This window comes from Pan troglodytes, chromosome 1 (assembly GCF_028858775.2).
Source record: "Pan troglodytes isolate AG18354 chromosome 1, NHGRI_mPanTro3-v2.0_pri, whole genome shotgun sequence".
NCBI classification, from domain to species: Eukaryota; Metazoa; Chordata; class Mammalia; order Primates; family Hominidae; genus Pan; species Pan troglodytes.
In genome coordinates this window covers 107414952-107437258 of record NC_072398.2, presented here as the reverse complement: position 1 = coordinate 107437258, position 22307 = coordinate 107414952, and the positions used below count along the sequence as shown (strand labels likewise).

General features: G+C 41.2%; 2 protein-coding genes across 3 annotated transcripts in view; one reads left to right on the top strand and one right to left on the bottom strand.

Annotated features, from left to right (window-relative positions):
• Positions 1-1389, bottom strand: part of CHD1L (chromodomain helicase DNA binding protein 1 like) — a 125578-nt gene extending 124189 nt beyond the window's left edge. Inside the window, exon 1 of the mRNA XM_009427628.5 lies at positions 576-1389. The gene's annotated coding sequence lies outside the window, so the exon portion shown is untranslated. The remainder of the gene's footprint in view (positions 1-575) is intronic.
• Positions 1390-1563: 174 nt separating this feature from the next.
• Positions 1564-19294, top strand: PRKAB2 (protein kinase AMP-activated non-catalytic subunit beta 2). 2 transcript variants are annotated; one of them, XR_010158905.1, is made up of 8 exons: positions 1564-1701; positions 1963-2141; positions 6195-6361; positions 7185-7278; positions 7506-7626; positions 11859-11992; positions 12640-13876; positions 13981-14767. XR_010158905.1 is itself a non-coding variant. In XM_513749.9 (8 exons), exons 2-8 carry the CDS (start codon positions 1986-1988, stop codon positions 14853-14855), a joined length of 819 nt encoding a protein of 272 aa, XP_513749.2. In that variant the 5' UTR covers positions 1564-1701; positions 1963-1985; the 3' UTR covers positions 14856-19294. The 2 variants fall into 2 exon arrangements, 1 of the variants encoding a protein (XP_513749.2); XM_513749.9 differs by lacking the exon at positions 13981-14767 and adding an exon at positions 14778-19294 and having other exon boundaries at positions 12640-12708.
• The last annotated feature ends 3013 nt before the right edge of the window (positions 19295-22307 follow it).

Below are 22307 nucleotides of genomic sequence, written 5' to 3'. Positions count from 1 at the left end.
AGTTTATAAGGGGCAGAGCAAAGAATGGGGGAGTAGTGAATTTGTTGTACCTAAGTGGGATGTCAACTTCATAATATAAAAATGAACGTTTCAGCAAATAGAGCTGCTCACTCAGAAAGGGTGGCCTATGTAACTTGGGGTTCCCCATCATTGGCCGTGTTTAAGCCTAAGTGGCATATCTGGTTAGAAATGGATTACAGTAAACAGTATTCCTGTATCCTTCATTCCGCAAATGCAAAAGCCTACTCTGTATAAGGTACATGCAGAATATGAAAAGGTATCAAATCTGGATCTACTCTCTGCCAGCTGTCAAAGCATTGCTTCTCACACACGTTAATGTGATCTTGTTAAAATGCAGATTCAGAACCCTGGGGATGGGGCCTGATTCTGCATTTCTAACAGGCTCCCAGGTGACGCCAACACTGCTGGTCTGTGTAACACAGAGTGATAAACGTTTCTAGAAGGAGACATGCAAATACTTATAATACAAAGGTAAGTACCTTAGGGATTCCACTAATTTTCATAAAAAACCTGGATCCCTCCCAACCCTAGGGCTGTCTTTGCCCTTTTTATACCTTTAGTGTTCCTTCTGATGTTTTCGTTGTTGCTATCTTCCTTGAATTTTATTTCTTCTGAGGTTTCTCACTGTGTATGCTGTTTCTTAGCCTAGGAGAGCCTTTTCGTTCTTCTCCTAAGACGAACATTTTACTAATTTGTCAAGGAGCTAGAGCTCCTAAACACGCCATCTTGAATTCTTCCCTGCGACCCCCGTCGGGCTGAAAGCTCCTTCCTTGTCGCTCCCCACAGAACAGATTTTTCTTGGGGCGGGGGGAGGGGGACGGAGTATCGCTGAGTCGCCAGGCTGGAGTGCAATGGCGCGATCTCGGCTCACCGCAACCTCCGCCTCCCGGGTTCAAGCGATTCTTCTGCCTCATCCTCCCAAGTAGCTGGGACTTCCGGCGCGCGCCACCACGCCCAGCTAATTTTTGTATTTTTAGTAGAGCCGGGGTTTCACCTTGTTGGCCAGGATGGTCTTGATCTCCTGACTTCGTGATCTGCTCGCCTCAGCCTCCCAAAGTGCTGGGATTACAGGCGTGAGCCACTGCGCCCGGTCAGAACAGTTTTAACCTCCAGCAATGACCACTGCTTCCTTCTGCCTGCAGTTGGAAGTCAGTTTCAGTTTTCTTATTCCCTATAAGGAACCCACCTCTCCGGTCGCCTAACACACAGATGCTGCCCAGAAAACGTGCTGGCGCACCTGAGGCGGGGTAGAAAGCCGTGCCGCTCCTCCCGGCACCGAGCACCGGAGCCCAGGGAGGCGGCCTCCGAGTGTCATTTGGGGACGTCCCTTCTGCCGGGTAGTCTCAGAGGCCAAGCGCTCCTATTATCCCGGGCGCAGTCTCCCCAGGCGGGACAGGCCCTGCCTGGCGCCCCCTCCTGGCGCTGGAGGCTGCGTGCGCCACCATCGAGGCGGCGGCGGCGGCGGCTAGAGAGGCCGGCGGGTCCCGGGCGCCGAGGCTGCAGGCCGCAGGGAACGCGCACTGGGCGGACTCCGCGCCGCCGGCCTTGTAGCCATTTTAGGAGGAATCGCTGGTCGCCAGCGAGGGGTGCGGCTTCAATTTCAATAACTTTATTGGTGGCCTGATCTGCAGAACAGCCATCACATCAGTGGCCCTTGGAGGAGGGAGCGCATCGCCCGAGGTGACTGGAGTGGGGGCGCCCCTGGCAGTGAGCGCGGGGATGCGGGGGAGGTCCCGATAGCGGGTTTCCTGAGCTAGGGCCAGTGAGGGCACCGGGGTATTTGCAGGCGTTCCCGCAGGCCAGGAGGGAGAGGGCTCCAGGGCTCGGCTTCCCTGGGGCGGGGAATCCCTTGCCCTGTCCCGAGGCGCAGGGGCGGGGCCGGGGGGCGCCCCTGACGCGGCGGCTGAGGTGTTCCCAGCCCGGTGTCGTTCCCCGCGGTAGGTGGTCCCCGACGAGCTGCAGCCATGGGAAACACCACCAGCGACCGGGTGTCCGGGGAGCGCCACGGCGCCAAGGCTGCACGCTCCGAGGGCGCAGGCGGCCATGCCCCGGGGAAGGAGCACAAGATCATGGTGGGGAGTACGGACGACCCCAACGTGTTCAGCCTCCCTGACTCCAAGGTAAGCGTCCCACGCCCGCAGTTGGTGTCAGTACTGCAGCGGGTTGATTTCTGGGCTCCTCTTCCCTTTCTTAGTTCTTTTCTACCGCGCCGAACCGGGCTATGGTTTTTTGAATTAAAGGGATTTTTCGGGGACAGAGGTGTTGGATGATAATACCTCTTGCAGTGCCGCCTCAAAATAGGATAAAGAGGCGGAGTTCTTGCTTTCCTGGTGTTCTGACTAATCTGTTGGCCACATTTTTAGGATGGGGACAATAGACATCCCCCATCCCCGATCCTCCGAGCACGAATGGCTCTCTTCCATAGCGTTGCTGAATTTGTAGTTTGTAATCCCTGGTGGACAACTTCAGAGGGTAGGTTGCACGAGTTGCTGACCATAGGTGGTAGTTTCTCACCTTTGCCCTGAGGTGGCTAAATGAAATTCTTTTTCTGAAAATTTCTATGTATCAGTATCATTTTTGCTCTTCTAGCAGCTCTACAGTTGTGATCCTCTTCCCTTTTGGCACGGCTGTAAGCAGCAACTACTTGCTTATTGAATACTTTCTCCTAGTCTTGGGAATCAATTAAGGACATCATTTAGTTGACTGCTTAATTTTTGTCCCATACTTTATAGTTGTGGTGGCTGAGGCTGTGCCTCTTTCACGCCCCGCTGCTGCTCCGTAGGTGGAAGAGCCAATGATTCCACGACTTGTTTACTCCTCAGTAGTACTTCAAAATGTTGCGTGGCTATAAAAACAACCCACAGCTGCCCTGAAGTCCTTGCTCTCAATTCCAAGGACTTTCAGGAAGAGATCAACTTGTTTTCACTCTGTAAGAAAGGACAGATGGAGCTGATAGCAGCGATTACCATTCTAATGTTTCTAATGGCTTTCAGAGCTGTCAGCATGAAATACAAGTAATTCCTCCAGGTAGACTGACTGGATGAGATAGAAAAATGGAGGGCTTGAGGAGATTCGGGTGTGTTTGATGTTTCCTATCATTTCATCACTTCCCAGGGAACTGGGGCTTTAGAGAGTGAATAGAGTATTGTTTGCCATATTGGTAGCACATGGAATTTGGATTCCATGATTTATTTCTTTGGATCTCAATTGATAACATCATCACAGCCTGGCGCAGAGGCTCACGCCTGTAATCCCAGCACTTTGGGAGGCCGAGGCGGTTGGATCATTTGAGGTCAGGTGTTCAAGACCAGCCTGACCAACATGGTGAAACCCCGTCTCTACTAAAAATACAGAAAAAGTAGCCGGGCATGCTGGTGCATGCCTGTAGTCCCAGCTACTCGGGAGGCTGAGGCAGGAGAATCGCTTGAACCCGGGAGGCGGTGGTTGCAGTGAGTTTAGATCAAACCACTGCACTCCAGCCTGGGTGAAAGACTCTCAAAAAAAAAAAAAAAAAAAAAAAAAAAAAAAACCATAATCACAGAGAAGTGAGAGTGATTAAAAGGAGCACTTATTGGGGTTTATTCTCCAATTCTCCATTCTTATTTGGGCTATCTACAAGCCATCTGAATTTACTTCTTCAAAGCTTTCGAAAGGTGATCCGCCTCATTATATTTTTACCCTTTTCCTATGTTGATGACTCAGGATTTAAATACAGTGTATTTGTCGAACTGTGACTGCAGTAATTGGTGTCCTGATTAAAAGCCAGGTTGCTCTGTCTGAATTGGGGCCTATTTTGTATTATTCTTATCTCTCACCTCAGTCTTGGCATTTGTGAATTAAGAAAATTATTCATATAATTTTCAGATTGTCTGAAAATCAGATAATTCCTAAGGTCTCATTTAAGTCTAAAATTTTATAGTTCTCAATGTACCCTCTTTACCTCTAAACTCAACATTTTACTTAAACATCAAACTGTAGTTCTGATTGTCGTTTTGCCTCTTTTCCTGGTAGTTTTGCTGAGTAACTTGGAGTAAACAATCTTTCTGCTAGTCAGTCGCATTCATTCCTACTAAGAAATGTCATGTCATAAGTGGAAGGGCTTTCCTCCAAAGCTAGGCATATTAATAGTTTGTAGCTTTCATATTCTAAACTGAAAATCCTGTCATAAAAGTAACTGACAGAAACAGTGGCAGGGGGGCCTACTTTGCTTTGAATGCCTACCTTTTTCAGTGGACTAGTTCAGTGGTTCTCAATCCTGTTTGCACATTAGAATCACCTCAGATTTCTTTAAATACTTTTTGGAAAATTTGAAACATTTTCAAAGTAGGGGGAAACAGTATAATGACATCTATATATATGCCACCCAGTTTGAACAATGATCAGATCTTGAATGAACATATAACATCTATACCCCAGTCCACTATTCTCCCACTAGTTATTTTGAAGCAAATTCCCAGATATTATATCAAGTATTATTTTATCTGTAACATTTTAGGATGTACCTCTAAAGATGAGGGTTTTTTCTTTGTTATTTTAACATAATCACGGTATATCTGGGAAGCTTTTTTTCCTTTATTTTAACATAATCACAGTGTTATCTAGAAAGCTTTTTAAAAATAGGTTCCCAGATCTTACCTCCGAATCTGAGGGTTATTCTTAGGCATATGTCAAATTCTTGTAATTCTAACGCAGCCAGTTAGTCAAGAGTGCATTGTTCTGAGAATATGTAGTTTTCTCTTAAGTCAATTCCTTATGTGAAAGTCCTTTCAATTCTCTTTCTCTATTTACTTTGGATTATCCTGCTACTGATATGCTATACTGTAGTTTTGAGGAATATCAAGAGAATGTATGGAGGGAAACTATGTCAACCATTTTGAAAAGAAAGCCCAAATGAATAAGCTAGTCCTTTTTTTAAAAAAAAACCCACATTATTCAATTTAGTAATATTTAGGCTTAATACTATACAGTCTTATTTACCAAAGTCACTTAAACCAGTCTAAAATAGGGGTCAGCAATCTTTCTGTAAAGGGCCAGATAGTAAATAGTTTAGACTTTGTAGACCATACAGCCTCTGTTATAGCTACGCAATTCTGCCACTGTAGCCTGTAAGCAGCTATAGACAATATAGGTAAGCAAGGCAGGTATGTTGGTTCACACCTCTAGTCTCAGCTTCTCTGGAAGCTGAGGTGGGAAGATGGCTTGAGCCCAGGAGTTCGAGGCTGCAGTGAGCTATGATTACACCACTCACTGCATTCCAGCCTGGGTGACAGAGCAAGGTCCTTTCTCAATCAATCAATCAGTAAAATAATAGGTAAACAAATGGGCAGAGCTGTTTTCAAATAACACTTGATAAAAGCATCTGGCTTACTGGCTGTCTGCCAACTCTTGGTCCAAAGGATAGTAATGAAAAGAAACAGGAGTTACTGTTTTTACAATCCCATAAACCTCATTTGATAAGAGAGCTACTTTTGATAAAGGAAATTGTATTTTTGGTCTCTTGCTTCTTGAGGTTCTAGAATTTTTATTCCTACTCCTGAAATAATTAGTATAAGCCTGGGATAGGGGAATAAGTAAGATTTCATAGCCATTTCTCAAGTTTTAAGAAATCAGTGATCTGGTTTTTGAATTTTTAATGTTTCTTCTTTTTGTAACTTGTTAGCTGAAATACAGTTTATGAATTACTTATGAATTTTGATATCTCTGACTTCCATTACAACTGGTAATTGAGAGCTATTCATATTTGCCTATAAAAATATATGGCTGACTTAATTATCTTTTACAGAACCATACTTTGTTTTCATTTTTTTTTCCTCTGAAGAAAGACTCAGAAGCATATCATAATTGCCTGCCTATGAGTTAAACTAGTGGTAGGGAGTTATTTTTTTCTTTTTTATTGAAGTGAGAGTCTAAGGCTCTGGAAGGGTAAGTGACACAGGTAGACTCAAAAGTCAGGCTATGATTTAGGCAGTGCTTGAGCGTAGGCCATTTGACCATTTTTGGTCCTAGATGAGTTCTTTTTCTATAATTTGTTCAAACTCTGATTTAGTTGCTAATTTTGGGGTTTATATCCTTAGCCAAAGCCTAGCACCCTTCTCTACCCTAGGGAGGAGAGTGACCTTTTTAGAATTCTTGGGTCACAGTTTATTCTAGGGATGACCTACTCCTTCTTACAGCTCCCTGGGGACAAAGAGTTTGTATCATGGCAGCAGGATTTGGAGGACTCCGTAAAGCCCACACAGCAGGCCCGGCCCACTGTTATCCGCTGGTCTGAAGGAGGCAAGGAGGTCTTCATCTCTGGGTCCTTCAACAATTGGAGCACCAAGATTCCACTGATTAAGAGGTGACAAGTGTCTTGGTTGAATCTAAGGGTCCAGGAATAGAGACCTGATTTCTTTTCTCAGAAGAGAGACCCAGCTGGACTTTTCTCCACCTACTAAGGACTGTCTGTAGAACATGCCCTTTTCTGCGGCCACTTAGTATATCTGTGGGATTTTTTTTTAACCTCATAGTCAGAGATGTTTTACCCTTTAGAATTTCATTGCCTCAGAGGGATTCATAATAGCTTTATGGCTACATTCTTTAGGACTATATCATACAAGTCCTGTCTATGCTTGTGGGAAGTCTTTTGTAACTGTCTGAGTCTTGTTGCTCTGACTTCTGCACTAAAGCAAAACACATTTTGAAGTTCTAGGTAGTCATGTTATTTGTTGCTTCCAAAGCAATAATGAGTGATTTAACTGGTTGTCAGAATGGCCCTTTGTATGGTAGTTCATTTTCCAGAAAAGGTTCACCAAAACAGGGAAAGAGTACCTTGAGGCACTTCTGTATCCTAAACCTACCTATCTTATTTGCACTGGTGAGGAACTTGTTCTACTGAAGCAAAGTAAGTTATACTAAGGTGAACCATTTGAGGGGATTAATGTTTTTATTATTCTTTTCCAGATATTGGTTAAGAACTAACGTTGTAGGGAGGAGCTGGTAAATACATGTCCAAGATGATACAGAAAAGGAGAATGGGTTTATACGTTGTTTTTTACACCAGGGGATACAATGGCTTAGGAATCTGGGAAATTATTCATATGATACTATGATTGCCACTTGTTTTTTAGATTCAGTCTTCTAAAAGGAACTTGGCCTGTTTGCCTTTCTTTTTTCTTCTGTAGCCATAATGACTTTGTTGCCATCCTGGACCTCCCTGAGGGAGAGCACCAATACAAGTTCTTTGTGGATGGACAGTGGGTTCATGATCCATCAGAGGTAAGGCCTTGATCTCCAAGGGTAACCATTGACTTAGCAGTCTCATTTTAGCTGTCATTTCTGTCAAGACTGATGGGCAGCTGCTCCCCTACACTGGAGGATTTCTCTCTTGATAAAACGTGGAGGTGCTGAGAACAATCGTGTAAATTTTAGTAAAAGAGGAAGGTTGGATGGAAGAGATGGATTTGAAAGAGAGATTCAATAATTTTTTCTATTCACTGTTTCAGCCTGTGGTTACCAGTCAGCTTGGCACAATTAACAATTTGATCCATGTCAAGAAATCTGATTTTGAGGTGTTCGATGCTTTAAAGTTAGATTCTATGGAAAGTTCTGAGACATCTTGTAGAGGTAATTTTGTATTATTTACTCTCTCTTGCTGTGTCTTTCTTGTAGTTCCTTCCTAAAAGTTGTTTATGTGTGTATATACATATAGAGGGAGAGAGAGAGCAGGGGGTTGGGGGGAGGAGAGAGAGAGACAGAGATATTTCTCCTGTAAACATTTAGGTCTCTTATTTGCAGCAAACACAAACACACACATTGTAACACAAGTCTCATGATACAACGTTTACCTTATTACATGGGATACACTCTATTTTCCATGTTATCTTTTATAACCACTAATGGGCTACAGCCTATAGTTTGAAAAGCTGTTTCTAGTAATATTTCAAGTTTTCCACTGACCTTTGATGATATTACCCAGCAGAGGCGATACATGTGTGTAGTTTGTTTGGTATGCCCCATCTTAATCCTGCCAATTTGAGACCTCAGTTAGCAGTTTCATGATTTTATGAGGTCCAAAAAATGTGGGGAAAAAAATGGTTAAAAAAACCAACAGCCTGGGCAATATGGCAAGACCCATCTCTACAAAAAATTTTTAAAAATTAGCCGAGCGTAATGGCACATGCCTGTGGTCCCAACAATTTGAGAGGCTGAGGCGTGAGGATTGCTTGAGCCCAGGAGGTCGAGGCTGCTGTGAAGCATGTTTGAGCCTCCTCACTCCAGCCTGGGCAACAGAGTGAGATACTGCCTCAAAAACAAGACAACCACCCCCCTGCCCCCTGACAATTCTGTTGTAGGTAATTGAAATTTTGTAAGTTTTTGGTTAAAAAAAAAAAAAGTCTTTGGTAGCGGAAAATATCTTTACACTTTTATTTCCTCTAATATTATTTGATCCAAGGCCTTCATCTCTGCTTACAATTGCTATAGTATCAGAGAATATTTTGCTAACCACACTTGTAGTTACCATTTTGTTACTTTACAATAAGAACTATCTAAAGAATTGTGCACAGTATTCCCAGTGAGCACACTTCTCTCCTGTGAGTTCAAAGCCTGCCTCTGCTACTAACTAGTTTTGCCATCATGAACAAATCTCTCAACCTTTTTTGTTCTGAGTTTCTTCACAGTAAAACCAGGGACTTAAACTTTCAGTGATTCTCAGCTGAGGAGGCACAATACCTTAAGTGGAACATATTTGAATTTCAGGGGAGAAAGGTGGCTTTGCTGTTTTTAAAAGAAATTATTGGCTGGGCACAGTGGCTCAGGCCTGTAATCCCAGCACTTTGGGAGGCCGAGGCGGGTGGATCACCCGAGGTCGGGAGCTCAAGACCAATATGGCTACTATGGTGAAGCCCTGTCCCTACTAAAAATACAAAAATTAGCCAGGTGTGGTGATACAGGCCTCTAGTCCCAGCTACTCAGGAGGTTGAGGCAGGAGAATCACTTGAACCTGGGAGACGGAGGTTGCAGTGAGCTGAGATCACGCCACTGTACTCCAGCCTGGGCGACAAAGTGAGATTTCGTCTCAAAAAAAAGAAAAGAAAAGAAAAAACCACCGGGCGTGGTGGCTCACGCCTGTAATCCCAGCACTTTGGGAGGCCGAGGCGGGTGGATGACGAGGTCAGGAGATCAAGACCATCCTGGCTAACACGGTGAAACCTCATCTCTACTAAAAAATACAAAAAATTAGCTGGGTGTGGTGGCGGGCGCCTGTAGTCCCAGCTACTCGGGAGGCTGAGGCAGGAGAATGACGTGAACCCGGGAGGCGGAGCTTGCAGTGAGCTGAGATCTCGCCACTGCACTCCAGCCTGGGCGACAGAGCGAGACTATTATTAACAGTGTAATCATCTGTTGAGGAAACTTTTGAAAATGTTGTTTTCATCATATAAGCTCAGAAGGTTAAATTGGGCATTATTTTTGACTGGTGGGACAGTAATTTAAAAGGGTTTTAAAATGCTGAATTAGATTATGAGGATACTTGTGACTAATTTTTGCATTATATAATTCTGGCAAAGTAACCAATAAATAGACATGTATCATAATTATATAGAGAGAAGACTTGCATACTTTTGATATTTCCCTTTCTCCTAATTTCCCAATCTATTGAGGTAACGCTTATAATCCATTTTTTACTAGGAATCTACAGATAATGGATTTTAGTCTGCACTCATTTACTGTCTATCCATGTATGTAACTTTAGGCAAATAACCAATTTGTATTTATTTTTTTCTGGTGAAAAGGCAATAAAAACTATTCTGTGCACTTCCCAAGGGTATTTTGTGGATCATGTGACGAAATAACAAAGCATAATACTTTGTAAAGTTTCAAGTTCCATATGTTTTAAAGATATTATTTAATATCAGAGTATTACTTCTGCTTTTTTCTTTTGCCTTATATGTATTTTTTATTTTTAATTGACGCATAACAATTGTACATATTTATGAGATACAATGTGATGTTTCAATACATTTTATATGTGTAATGATCGAGTCAGGGCAATTAGCATATTCATCTCAAACATTTGTCGTTTCTTCGTGGTGATAACATTCAAAATCCTTTCTTCTAGCTATTTTATTTTGTTACATTATTGTTACCTATATTCACTCTACTGTGCGACAGAACACTGGAACTTAGTTCTTACAATGAATTTGGTGGCTCACACCTGTAATCCTAGCACTTTGGGAGGCCGAAGTGGGAGGATCACTTGAGTCCAGGAGTTTGAGACCAGCCTGGGCAACATAGTGAGACCCTGTCTCTACAAAAAAAATCAAAAAATTAGCTGGGCATGGTAGCATGTGCCTTTAGTACCAACTACTCTGAAGGCTGAGGTGGGAGGATCACTTGAGCCCAGGAGGTCAAGGCTGTAGTGAGCCGTGATCAAGCCACTGCACTCCAGACTCGGTGACACAGAGCAAGACCCTCTCTCAAAAAAGAAACAATAACATTTAAATAAAATATATTATAATATATTTCTCTTCATTTTTGTATATTCTATTCTTGTCTGCATACTTTTTTCATTTTTTTGAGATGTAATTTATACATCATAAAATTAACTCTTAAATTGTACAACTCAGTAATTTTTAGTATATTCAGAGTTATGTGATTATCACAACTATCTAATTCCAGAGCATTTTTATCACCCGCAGAATAAACCCTGTACCCATTAGCAGTCACATCCCATTCCCTCCTCCCCTCCGTCCCTGGCAACCACAAGTCTTGCTGTCTTAAGGATTTGCCTGTTCTGGACATTTCATATCAGTGGAATCCTACAATATGTGGTATTTTGTGACTGGCTTCTTTCACTTAGCATAATGTTGTCAGGGTTCATCCATGTTGTAACCATGTATCAGTACTTCGCTCTTTTTTATGGCTGAATAAGAGCCCATTGTGTGGACATACTGTTTGTTTATCCATTCAGTAGTTGATAGACATCTTGATTGTTTCCACTTTTTGGCTATTATAAATAATGCTATTATGAACACTGGTGTACAAGTTTTTGTGTAGACATATGTTTTCATTTCTTTTGGGTATATACCCAGTGTATAATGCTGGGTCATGTGGTAACTTTATGTTTAACTATTTGAGGAACTGCCAAACTGTTTTCCAAAGTGGCTGGACTACTTTACATTCCCTCTAGCAGTGGGAATAGTGTGAGTGTTCCAATTTCTCCATTCCTTTGTTGACACTTCTTATTGTCTGTCTGTTTGATTTTAGCTGTCCTAGTGAGTATGAAATGGTAGCTTATTGTGGTTTTGATTTGCATTTCCCTAATGACAGTTACATACATTTTGTCCTTACTGTTGCAATCATTGTTGTATTGGTAGTCTTAGGAGTTTATAACCTTGTTGTTTGGCTGGAAAAAAGAAAAAATCTAATCTTTTCCCATTGTTTGAAAGTTACAAGGCATCTTTACATCCATTATCTAATTTGATTTCCTTAAAAACATCATGAAATAGGGCAAAGATTATTTTTATTTTATAAAGAAACTGACCATTGTGGAGGGATTCTTCCAAGGTCCTACAGCTGATACATGTAGTAGCTCTTCCCTGAGCCTGGGTCTTTGAGTCTTTATATCTTTGTCTGTCTCCCAAATCATGTTGCTATGTTGAGGAGCTTCATGGTTTATGTCCAGGGGACTCAGATTTTTCCTCTGGTTACCTTACAGCTGTAGATCCCACAGGTCACAAGTTTGTGATCCAGGACTTCTACCATATTTAATGTTAGCTGCCATGTATTGATAGCTTTTTCCGTGCATTCTTGCTAATTCTCCAACTCTTTCTCATATTTGTACAAATATCTTTCAGACCTTTCCAGCTCACCCCCAGGGCCTTATGGTCAAGAAATGTATACGTTTCGATCTGAGGAAAGATTCAAATCCCCACCCATCCTTCCTCCTCATCTGCTTCAAGTTATTCTTAACAAAGACACTAATATTTCTGTGAGTATCCTGAGTATTACTGGGGCATCTGGGGGTGTCTAGGACCATTTGGACCAAAGTTCAGTAATCCTAGAGGTTAGGATTATTACAGAGGTGTGTTGAGATTATAAGTCATACACATACCAATAACATTACAGATTTCCTTTTTCCAGTGGTGAGTCACAGCTTTTTCAGGTACTGATATAAAAATTCATAGTTGTCTCCTCATCCTAATAAAATCAGGATCAGAGCTATGGACTTCTTTTGAGCACAACATAAAGGAGTAGTTATCATTTGGGGGTGTACAAAAGAACTATGAAAGCTTTTTTGTATGTAATTCATGTCTCTATTCAATCTACTTGATTCCTACTATGATTGTTTTTGCCTTGTAACACAACTCTTCCTTGTGTGTTGTGGGCAAGATTTTTGTTTTAGCTCTCTTAAGGAAGATTAGTAGATGCTGAGGCATGAGATTTCTGCCCTGGACTGATAATTTTTCTAATTTTCTGTAATAGGATTGTATTATTGATACATACTAGAGTGGGTGCATTATTGAAAAGAGATAGTGCATTCTAGTTTAAATTTCTCAAAGAGCTCTGAGGAAGAGTAAGCTGTTTGGTTTGTCTGTGCATTAATTTCATTTAGTAATTTTTTTCTCTTTCTCTTAGTGTGACCCAGCCTTACTCCCTGAGCCCAACCATGTTATGCTGAACCATCTCTATGCATTGTCCATTAAGGTAAGTGGTGGCCCTGGCTCTTCACAGAGCTCCCTGGAATGAGAGGTCAAGGGTAACATACGTTCTCAGTGGTTACTTTCTCTGCTATTTCATTGAAGCTGAAGCTGGCAGTAATGATCAAATTATAGAAGAACTCTCTTTTTTTTAACTACTAGGTTGTTTGTTTTAAAATCTCAGTCTCTGTGTTCTGGCTGGCTGAATTGCCCTCTGATAGGACTTTTTTGCTGCCCAATTATTTTTTGGGTGACTAGAATCTTTACACTAGCTGTTTACTTAAGTTTGTGTTCATAGCATAGGATTTCTTCTGCAGAAAAAGCAGGTTTAGCTTCCAGTTCAAAGAATGCTTGAATGTGATATTAAGGCTTTCATTTTTTGAAGGTGGAATTGAGCTACTTTCAGGTGCCTCATTCATATATACTCAGGTGCTTGCATCTCTCCTATACACTAGTTAAAGGAGAGATGTGACCAGATTTGCCCTGTCCCGTCAACTCTAGAGTCCTCCTTGGTTTTTCTGCTGCTTTAGAGTCTGGGTTGGAAATAGCCATTCTGTTCTGTCTTGTTATGTCTTTGTGGTTTGGCTATTGGAATAAAGTTATATAGCTCTGCAGTTATCAAACCAGGCTGATTATCATTAGAGTCTCCTGGAGAAGATTGTAAAAATACAGATTCAGCAGCTCCATTCCTAGAGATTCTGAATAAGTGCATCTAGGATGGGCCCTATAATTTTTTTAAGCTGCTTTTACTTGGATATATAGCTGGATTCGGGAAATCACTGATATAGCTAACAAACTATGTGGTACAATATAACACTTAAAAATATATTATTGAATTTAATTTTTATAATAACGTTGTAAGTATTTTTAACCCCTGTTTTATAGATAAAGAAACTAAGGCTCAGAGAAGGTCAAATTGCCAGTAAGTACCAGAGACAGGACTGCTGAGGTCCAGTCCTCCTATGCTGACTTCATATTCTTTCCTATATTATCATTATGCCAGGTCTTTCCAAGTAGGTTTTTCTCAGGTATTCCTCATTTCCACAAAACCTGTGGAAGTGTAAAAGTGAATTGTTTACCTGCCTTGCTTCTGTCGTATTTAGGCTTTGTGTCAGCATGACTCTGGAGTGTTAACCCGAGAAGCATTCACGGTGGATAATACAGTACCGGGGAAGGTAGAAGGATACACTTGTTCTTAATCGGATTTGCTTGGGTTCTTTGGGATCTGATGGATTTTGCCTCCTGTAACTGCTCCTTGGATGTCATTTAATTTGCCTAGGCTTGCCATCTCCTCCTGTGGTACATCTGTAGTCTGCAACACAGCCTGGGAAATGGTACCTCTTGCTCTCTTCTTACTGGTTCTGACTCAGGTGAAGGTGTTTGATTATTGTGGCTTAGCTTGGTTCTGACCCATTCCTGATTCTCTCATATTGTTTAGGCGGTTTGGAATTGATCCATTGGATTGGGTGTCTTTCTGAAGAGGATTTTGACATCTACTTTGTTCAAGGATAGAGAGGGATTCCTAGGTTCCCTCTAAATCAGAGAGATCTTTTGGAAGTCATCCCTGGTTTTAAATGGAAATTAGACCTGCTTTGGGACTTGGAAATAGTTTTTCAGAAGAATTGTTTCTTTTTTTCCTCATTGTCTTTAAGACTTTCTTCTAGAAATGGATGCCAGAATATTTTGTTCTTTTTTTTTTTTCTTGCTAGTTTTAGGCCCAACATTAGAATTTAAAGTAGGGAAGGGAGCAAGGTAGGAGACTATTATTTCTTCAGCCCTTTTATGTGTCAGAAACTGTGTCAGATATTCTCATGTAATCATCAGAGCAACCTTAATGGTAGGTGTTATCTTTTGTAATGATGAGATAAAAAGACTTGGACACACTAAGTAGATTACCCAAGGCCACAAGTAGAATGATGATAGGAGTCAGAATTGGAACTAAAACTTATTTGACCTCCTTCTCTTATATCAAACTATCTCTGTTAAAAGTGAGTGACTGTGAAGGACTGATGACTGGGAAGAGCTACCTACTGTCTGAAGTAATGAATTAGCTGCGTATGTTTCTTTTCCTTGCAGGACAGTGTGATGGTCCTTAGCGCAACCCATCGCTACAAGAAGAAGTATGTTACTACTCTGCTATACAAGCCCATTTGAAGGGATCCCTTCTTGCCTCTAAGGATTCAGGAGAAGCATCTCCCTTGCATTTCTGGACTGAACCAGTCTTACCTGAGACTGGAAGGCTGATTTGCTTTGAGGCTGATATGTGTGTTTCAGAGCCTCTGAGTAGGATGCTCTGCTTTTGCATTTGATTGCAGATGAGAGCTTTATGAGTTCACGGAATTTATTTTAAGAAAAAAAAATATACTTATGAGAAGAAGGTAAATGGAAGCCTCCTAGCCCCAGCTAGAAGTATTGTTTCTGCCTGTGGGTTTTCACCAAGACCTGTTTGGGGGCGCTGCAGGAATAACTATATAGGAAGATTTTTCCTAAAATGAAAGAACAGCAAACTCTTAGGATCCTTGTTGGGTGGAGATTCTATCACTGCTACCTTGGCTCTCCAAGAAATGGGCTTGTGCTAGGCCGCTGCCCTACTTAAGAACTGCCTCATTGCAAGGGCAGTTTTTCTTGCATGGGTTCTCTATATTCCCAGAGTATGTGGCACAATCTGTGTTGTTTATATGATACCAGATGCCCCACAAGAACCCTTATTCCTCTCATTTCACATTCTTCCTTTAATAGCCTCCTTCAGATCCCATACCTGACCCCTCTCTAACACAAAACTTATTGGGTAAGTGACTTTGAAAAGTTTTGTGGCACCTGACCCACCCCAGACACTAGGGCTATCAGAAGGTCTCCTTTTTAGCCCAGCACAGGCCCAGGCCACTTTGTCGTGTTTGTTTTAACTTCTAAAGAAAATATGTTTCAGCATTATAAGAAAGGCAGAATGCAGAACACCTACATTTTTGTTTTAGTTTGGTGCCAAGGCTCAGGCTGTATTGGCAAATTCCCGAAAGTTTTCCCACTTTGCCTGGCCCTGCTTCTGTCTTTTCTTTCTCAGCAAACAGTTCTGAAGGCAGGAGTGGAACCCGGGAGTATTTTCATGTGCCTGCATTTTTTTTTTAATTAAAAAATGCCTTTTCATTGGTCTTAAGAGACCGCACTGGAGAATTTCAGGCTTTTGATAAATGCTTCTTCAAAGAGATTTTCTTCTCTAGTCTAGCCTTCCACATTCTTAGATTAATATGGCCAACCCTGTACACATCACTACACTAAACACTGCTCTAGATAAACTGCTCAAGTTCATTTAACTCATTTGATGCACCTAAAGGGGTTCCTCATTTTAAAGATTTGTTAGGCCAAGAAGCAAGAAAGTATTCCTAGTATTCCCAACCATGAAAAGTATCATTCTTTGCACCAAATGTTAACAAAATCATTTTGTTCTCCTGCCTCTTCTTTTTAAAGGTGTTTGATGATTAAGTGGGGTCACTGAATTCCATTTGTGGACTGAAAAGTATTCAATCCACTTTTGGGGTTCAGAGATAAAACATTTTTTCCCAAGTAGCTGGGGCTCTTCCATTTTACAGATAAGTCAAATAATCAACACTAAAGGAGGCTAAACTGTTGATGAATGAGAGACTCCCTGACTGCTCAGATGAGCCTAGCCACACTGAAAGGGCACCTACAGGTCAGTTTAGCTACCTCCTGTCTTTCCCATGCAAAGCTGATAACACAGTTGTCTTTGGACTTGTAGACCTCTTGGATTCCAGGTGTGATGGAGTAAAGTGTGGGATTGTTGTTTTGCTGGGATGCAAATAACTAAATGCTTTGGTGGTTAATTGCTAAGAGTAAATACTACTTTAGCCATCCAAGGCCACCTTCTGCAGCAAAAGGCTTTTGTGGAGAACCTTTTATGTTCCCAACCACTTTTTGAATGGTGTGCCATTTAAAAATCCAGGCCAGATCCTATTATAACCAACTCTCAGGATTTACAGCCTTCAGTTGTACTAGAATTTTGTTTTTATCCAATACTCATTAAATAAGTGGGCCACTTAGGAAGATTCAAAATCTTGGTTATTACATGAAGTTTGTTATATTCATATTTCTTGTCAACAGTATTGAAATGTAATATGTATGTGTTCATGTATGAAAATTTTTACTCCACACAGGTGTTTCAGTAGAGTGGGGCAGGAAAAGAGATCTCTTCGATTTCTGTCAGGCCTGAGGCTTTTGTGAAATGCGTCAGCCCCCTGTGACAGTAGGTTTTGATGCTAGTGATCTTCAGATCTTTCTCTCTGGAAATGTGCAGAGAGTGTCAGTTTCCCAAGTTCTGAGGTAACTCTCAGCCCAGATGTGAAATGGGAGCCTACCAGCTGGTATAGAAGGGAATGGGTAGGAGGCACTGGGTGCTGACTCATTCAGCACTGTCCCTTTTCTATACTGCTGATACATCCCATGGTTCTGAGAAGCCTTATCTCAGTCTATTTGGAAGAGAGGGAGGAAGAGAAGGAAGTAACCCAAAGTACTACTCATTTATCCTTGTATATTGATTAGTTAAAGGGATAATTAATTTAATGCTGAGGAGAGTTTGACAGATTTTGAAAATGAGTAATGGCAAAAAAAATTTTTTTAGCCTTTATTTTGCCTTTGGGAATTTTACAGAGTCAAAGTAGGCAGAATAAGAAAATAGTTCTTCAGGAGGGCCGACCTTTAAAGAACTTCAACATAGTTTTGGAATTGTGGGGAAGAGAAGAGTGACTGAGCTGAGAAGTAATAATAGAATAAAGGGTTGAGTAACTTAGAACTGAAAATGATCTCTTTTAAAAAGAAATTAGATCAGACACCACATGGTGGTGTCCTTGGATCTCACTGTGCAGAATTAGCAGTGTATAACCATCTTCTCTTTGCATCTTGTTCCAATTCTCTCCTCTTTCCTTTCCATTCTGCTTTAAGCTCATGTGTCAGGCAGACTTTACCAGAGTGTCAGACATTACCTAAAACACATACGTTAGCCATGCTGCTGGTATGGAGAAATTCCACACCATGATTATTAGCCTCCTTTAAGCTGAATGGGATTTAACCATTCTAGGCAACACCCCTGAAGGGCATACCTAACCTCAATAGTGTTGGCTTTTAAAATGTATGTTTATATGGTAGAGAAACTTTGTAAAAGAAGAATCCAAGAGAAGTTTGTGAGGATCCTACAAACCCAGGCCCACTCACTTTGCTCCAATTCTTTCTAGTATCTTGTAGATCTAATGGGTCTGGGATAAAAACTTTGAAAAGTGTCAATATTCCATGTATGCTGCTGAAATGAAGTTAAGTTTGGAAAGAAGTGATACCTCTAGACTGGGTTTATATTAATCTGGGATATAAATGAAGAAGACATACTAATAGAACTCCTTGCTTTTAATTGGGGAAATAGGGCTTTAATAATTTTGACCTCAACTAAAAATGATATGCAATAGTCTATGTTTGTGTGTGTTTGAAATACATTGTGTTCTCAGAGATTTCTACATTCTCACGTTCTAGTGATTTGGGGCATGGGCTTAATAGCAGATGTACAGTGTATTCCTGCATTATTGTGATTCACCCTTAAAGCCCAGTTCTTGCTGTCTTCTACCAGGGGCTGCTGACTCCAGTTACCCATGGAATGCAGGACCTGGGAGGGGTAGCCATTAGGGTCTTTCAAAACTCTTTGGATCTAAGCATTTGTCTCTCCTTAAGTGCCAATCACAATTGGATATGGAAGGACTGTGATTTCTGCAATGAACCCAAACTTTTAGAGTAAAAAGCCAAATTTAAATTATAAGAAAGAAGGGAAAAAAGAGAAAAACTCAAGTCTATTACTTGTAGAGTCCAATTCTTAGCAATGGAATCCCTCTAGGATTCTAGTTTGGGCTTTGTCTGGATTTGCTTTTCTCAGTTGTGCTTTGAAGTGAATAAGCTTTGTTACAAATTAATTTTTTATTAGTTCCAATATTAGTTGGAGTTAACTTGAATTGATTGTATGTAGCACAGCACTTTTGCAGTAAGATTGGTGTGAAATACTAAACACTATGGATTTTGTAGGTGTCAGGTTAAATGGTCAAGGGATACCTACATTAAGTCATATATTAGGTATTGATGCTTACTTCTTTTCTGTTCCCCTCTACAAAACACTTACCTAACCCAGCTTGTGGTTTTAGGACAGCCAAAGCTCACTGTTGTTGGTTAGTCCTAATCACTACACGGGTCTCATAAATGAGACTTGTTTGAATTTTGGTACATTGGAGCATGTTGGTTGGTATTACACGGCAGCATTTCGAATGAGTGCAGCTCTGTGTCTGTCAGAAAGGAGAGATAAGACTACTTTGAAGGGAATTAAATATGTGAGTCCTCTTTTTAATGGTGCTTTTTGTAACCTTTAATGCTGAGGTACAGAGCTGCTTTTCAATATTTCATAAAGGAGTGGCAGACAAGAGTGGATTTTAAAGCTGTTCTTCAAACGTAATTTGTCACTGGACTCTGACACACCTGGAAATTATATGATATGATACATACAGAAATGTGGGTTTTTTCCATAAAACTTTAATAAAAGTATTATACAGCAATAATATCTGAGTTATTGATTGATGACTGATTATATTATCAAGGTCTGTTTGCCTTGGTGTCTCAGGGCCTAAAGAATGTAAACTGCAAGACAACACATTTGAAAGAAGTCATGGGGTAGGGGACACAAATGATGTCCTTCTACTTTTTCTCTTCTTTTTGTTTCAGGCTATGCCAACATTATAGGAATGCAGACTTCATGATTTGATTTTCAGCATTTTCTCTGCTGGCTGCACATTTAGCTATCATCCTGTACTGGATTAGCTGAGCTCTTAGACCAATGATTCTCATCCCTGGCTGCACATTCATGACACCTGTGGAGACTCTATAAACATTGGTGGTCAATCCATTTCCACCCTAGTTAAATGGAAATCTCTGGTATGGGGTCCAGGCATCTGTATTTTTTAAGTTCCCCCAGATAATGCTAATAGACATCTAGGATTGAGGACTGCTATCCTGGACCCTTCCTACTTCTCTTTCTCTGTCAGATTATATGCTTCAGTATATATGAAAACATTATATACTTTATTCTGACAGCAGATCATTCACCTGAGATGGCCTTGTTCAGGGACATGATTAAAATATAATTTCTGTTTTCCATTCCATCATTTCACAAGGTTTCTACATAGCTGGCCTCTGGACTTTTTTTCCTAAAACAACCAAGCTGTTGTATTTTTGGTGCTCTAAAGAGTCAACTGAGTTGAACTAAGAAAGAAAAGGGACTGACAACGTGGAGTGTGAGAAGAATAGGGGAGTTACTGAGGGAGTGGAAATGCAAGACAGCAGGACATGAAAGGAAGACCTGTGACAGAAATCAACTAGAACAGTTCACCTCAAACCTCAATAGCAAGTCCAGAGATTGCCTCCAGGCTAGAGGTAAAAAGTGGGATATGGTATGAACTCAGCCTCTGGAAGAATGGTCTCCTAAACATCATGTACCCCAGTCACTGAAAACAAAATGGCACCAGAATTTCATCGGGGCCCAAACTTGCACTGATGTGCTTTCTAAAGCATTTATTTCTGGCTCGTTTGGCTTGGAGTCTTTTGTAGTATCTCTTCCAAAGACCCCCTTCTCCCCTGTCTTGACAATTAACCACGACACAGGTGATTTGGGTACATCATGAGTCTTCCTCTCCCTACTCCTCTGTCCTCTGTGGTCATTGTTCATCCAGAATCACATATGCAGGTCTGGAGTACCACGTCCCTTTCTGTAACCCATTTCTTGGCTCCAGGGCACGTACATTGACTGAAGATGAACCACTCTGTTCTCTCCTGGCAGTTAGCATTCTCTCAGCACTTAGCTGTGTTCTGAAGGAGGCTCCTGTCTCTCAAGAACTTCCTAAGTAGAAAGGCAGAGTTCTGTGTCAGAAGTTAGAAGGTTTAAGGTCTGTATGCCGGGCGATATTTTAAACACAAAGTAGGGTTTCACAGACTTCTCAACGACTCCTGAGCTAATTTCCACTTACTACATCTTCCAAAGCCCTCTTGCTAGTGACAACTTATGATGAGAACATCAGGTAAGGATATCGAACACCTGAAAGAGTTATGGAGATTACTACAGACCTGTATACCTGGATGGTGTTGAGGGGTGGACTCTGACTTCAGACCAGCTGATACTCTAAACTATAACCTACAACTCTAACTTATTTTTTTTGAGGGGTGGGGGGGAAATCTCTGTTATTGATTACAATAGTTGTGGATCACTTACAAGTTAGATATAGCGATTGGGTAGTGGAATGGGTGTTGGATTCAACAGGATCTTGGAAAATATTTCTGGGGGTTAGAGGATAGGCTGAGAATATTATAGATGTTTGGAAATATTTGTGCCAACCTGAAGATGGTGTTTCTTTGTCTCTCCCAATTAGCACAGCTGTGTTCTGTTGGTCATCTGGTAGAGTGATGAATCTAGAGTTAGAATACCTAGGGATGACATAAAGGAATATGACAGTCCGGAAATCTACCAGATGAAGAGCCAGTCTGAGCTCAGAGGGGATTTTGAGCCAAGGCATGGCATTTTATTTTTAGATGGAGCTGAACATTGTGATAGTAACCAGCACTAGATGAACTAAAGTTCAGGAGGAAAAGCGGAACTATCCAAGGTGAACTGAGATTACTAGCCATTTTATCCCCTGGGCCCATTTGCTTACTCTGCACGTGGAGTTAGGACTGACCTTTGCCCAGACACAGGGTGTTTGATGGGGTCAAATGACATTAAATACCAAGCACTGGATCCCTAAAATATGGGAAACAAATGAGGTGAGCCCTTTAGTTGCCCAGGTTACATGCTGAAGGGAAACTAAGATTGCAGATGGAATCAAGTTTGCTAATCAGCTGACCTTGAGATGCAAATATTACCCTGGATTATTTAGTTAGGCCCAATCTAATAAGTGCAAGAGGGAAGTCAGAGTGATAGGACATGAAAAGAACTTGACTTGCTGTTGCTGGCTTTTGAAGATGAGAAAAGAGAACTATAAACCCAGGAATGTGGTAGCCTTAGGAGCAAGGAAATGGATTCTCTCTCAGAGCCTCCAGGAAGAAACACAATGGCTTTATTTTAGTTCAGTAGTCTTTTTTTTTTTAATTTTATTATCATCATACTTTAAGTCTTAGGGTACATGTGCACAACGTGCAGGTTTGTTACATATGTATACATGTGCCATGTTGGTGTGCTGCACCCATTAACTCGTCATTTAGCATTAGGTATATCTCCTAATGCTATCCCTCCCCCCTCCCCCCACCCCACAACAGTCCCCAGAGTGTGATGTTCCCCTTCCTGTGTCCATGTGTTCTCATTGTTCACTTCCCACCTATGAGTGAGAACATGTGGTATTTGGTTTTTTGTCATTGCGTTACTGACCCATTTGGATGTGGAAATACAGAAGTGTAAGACAATAAATTTGTGTTGTTTTAAGTCACTAAGTTTGTTGAAATTTGTCAACAGCAGTGATAGGAAATGAATACATGTTTATGGTCTGATCTAATATCTTAAATCAAGAGCCATAGGATCAAGTTGTTTCC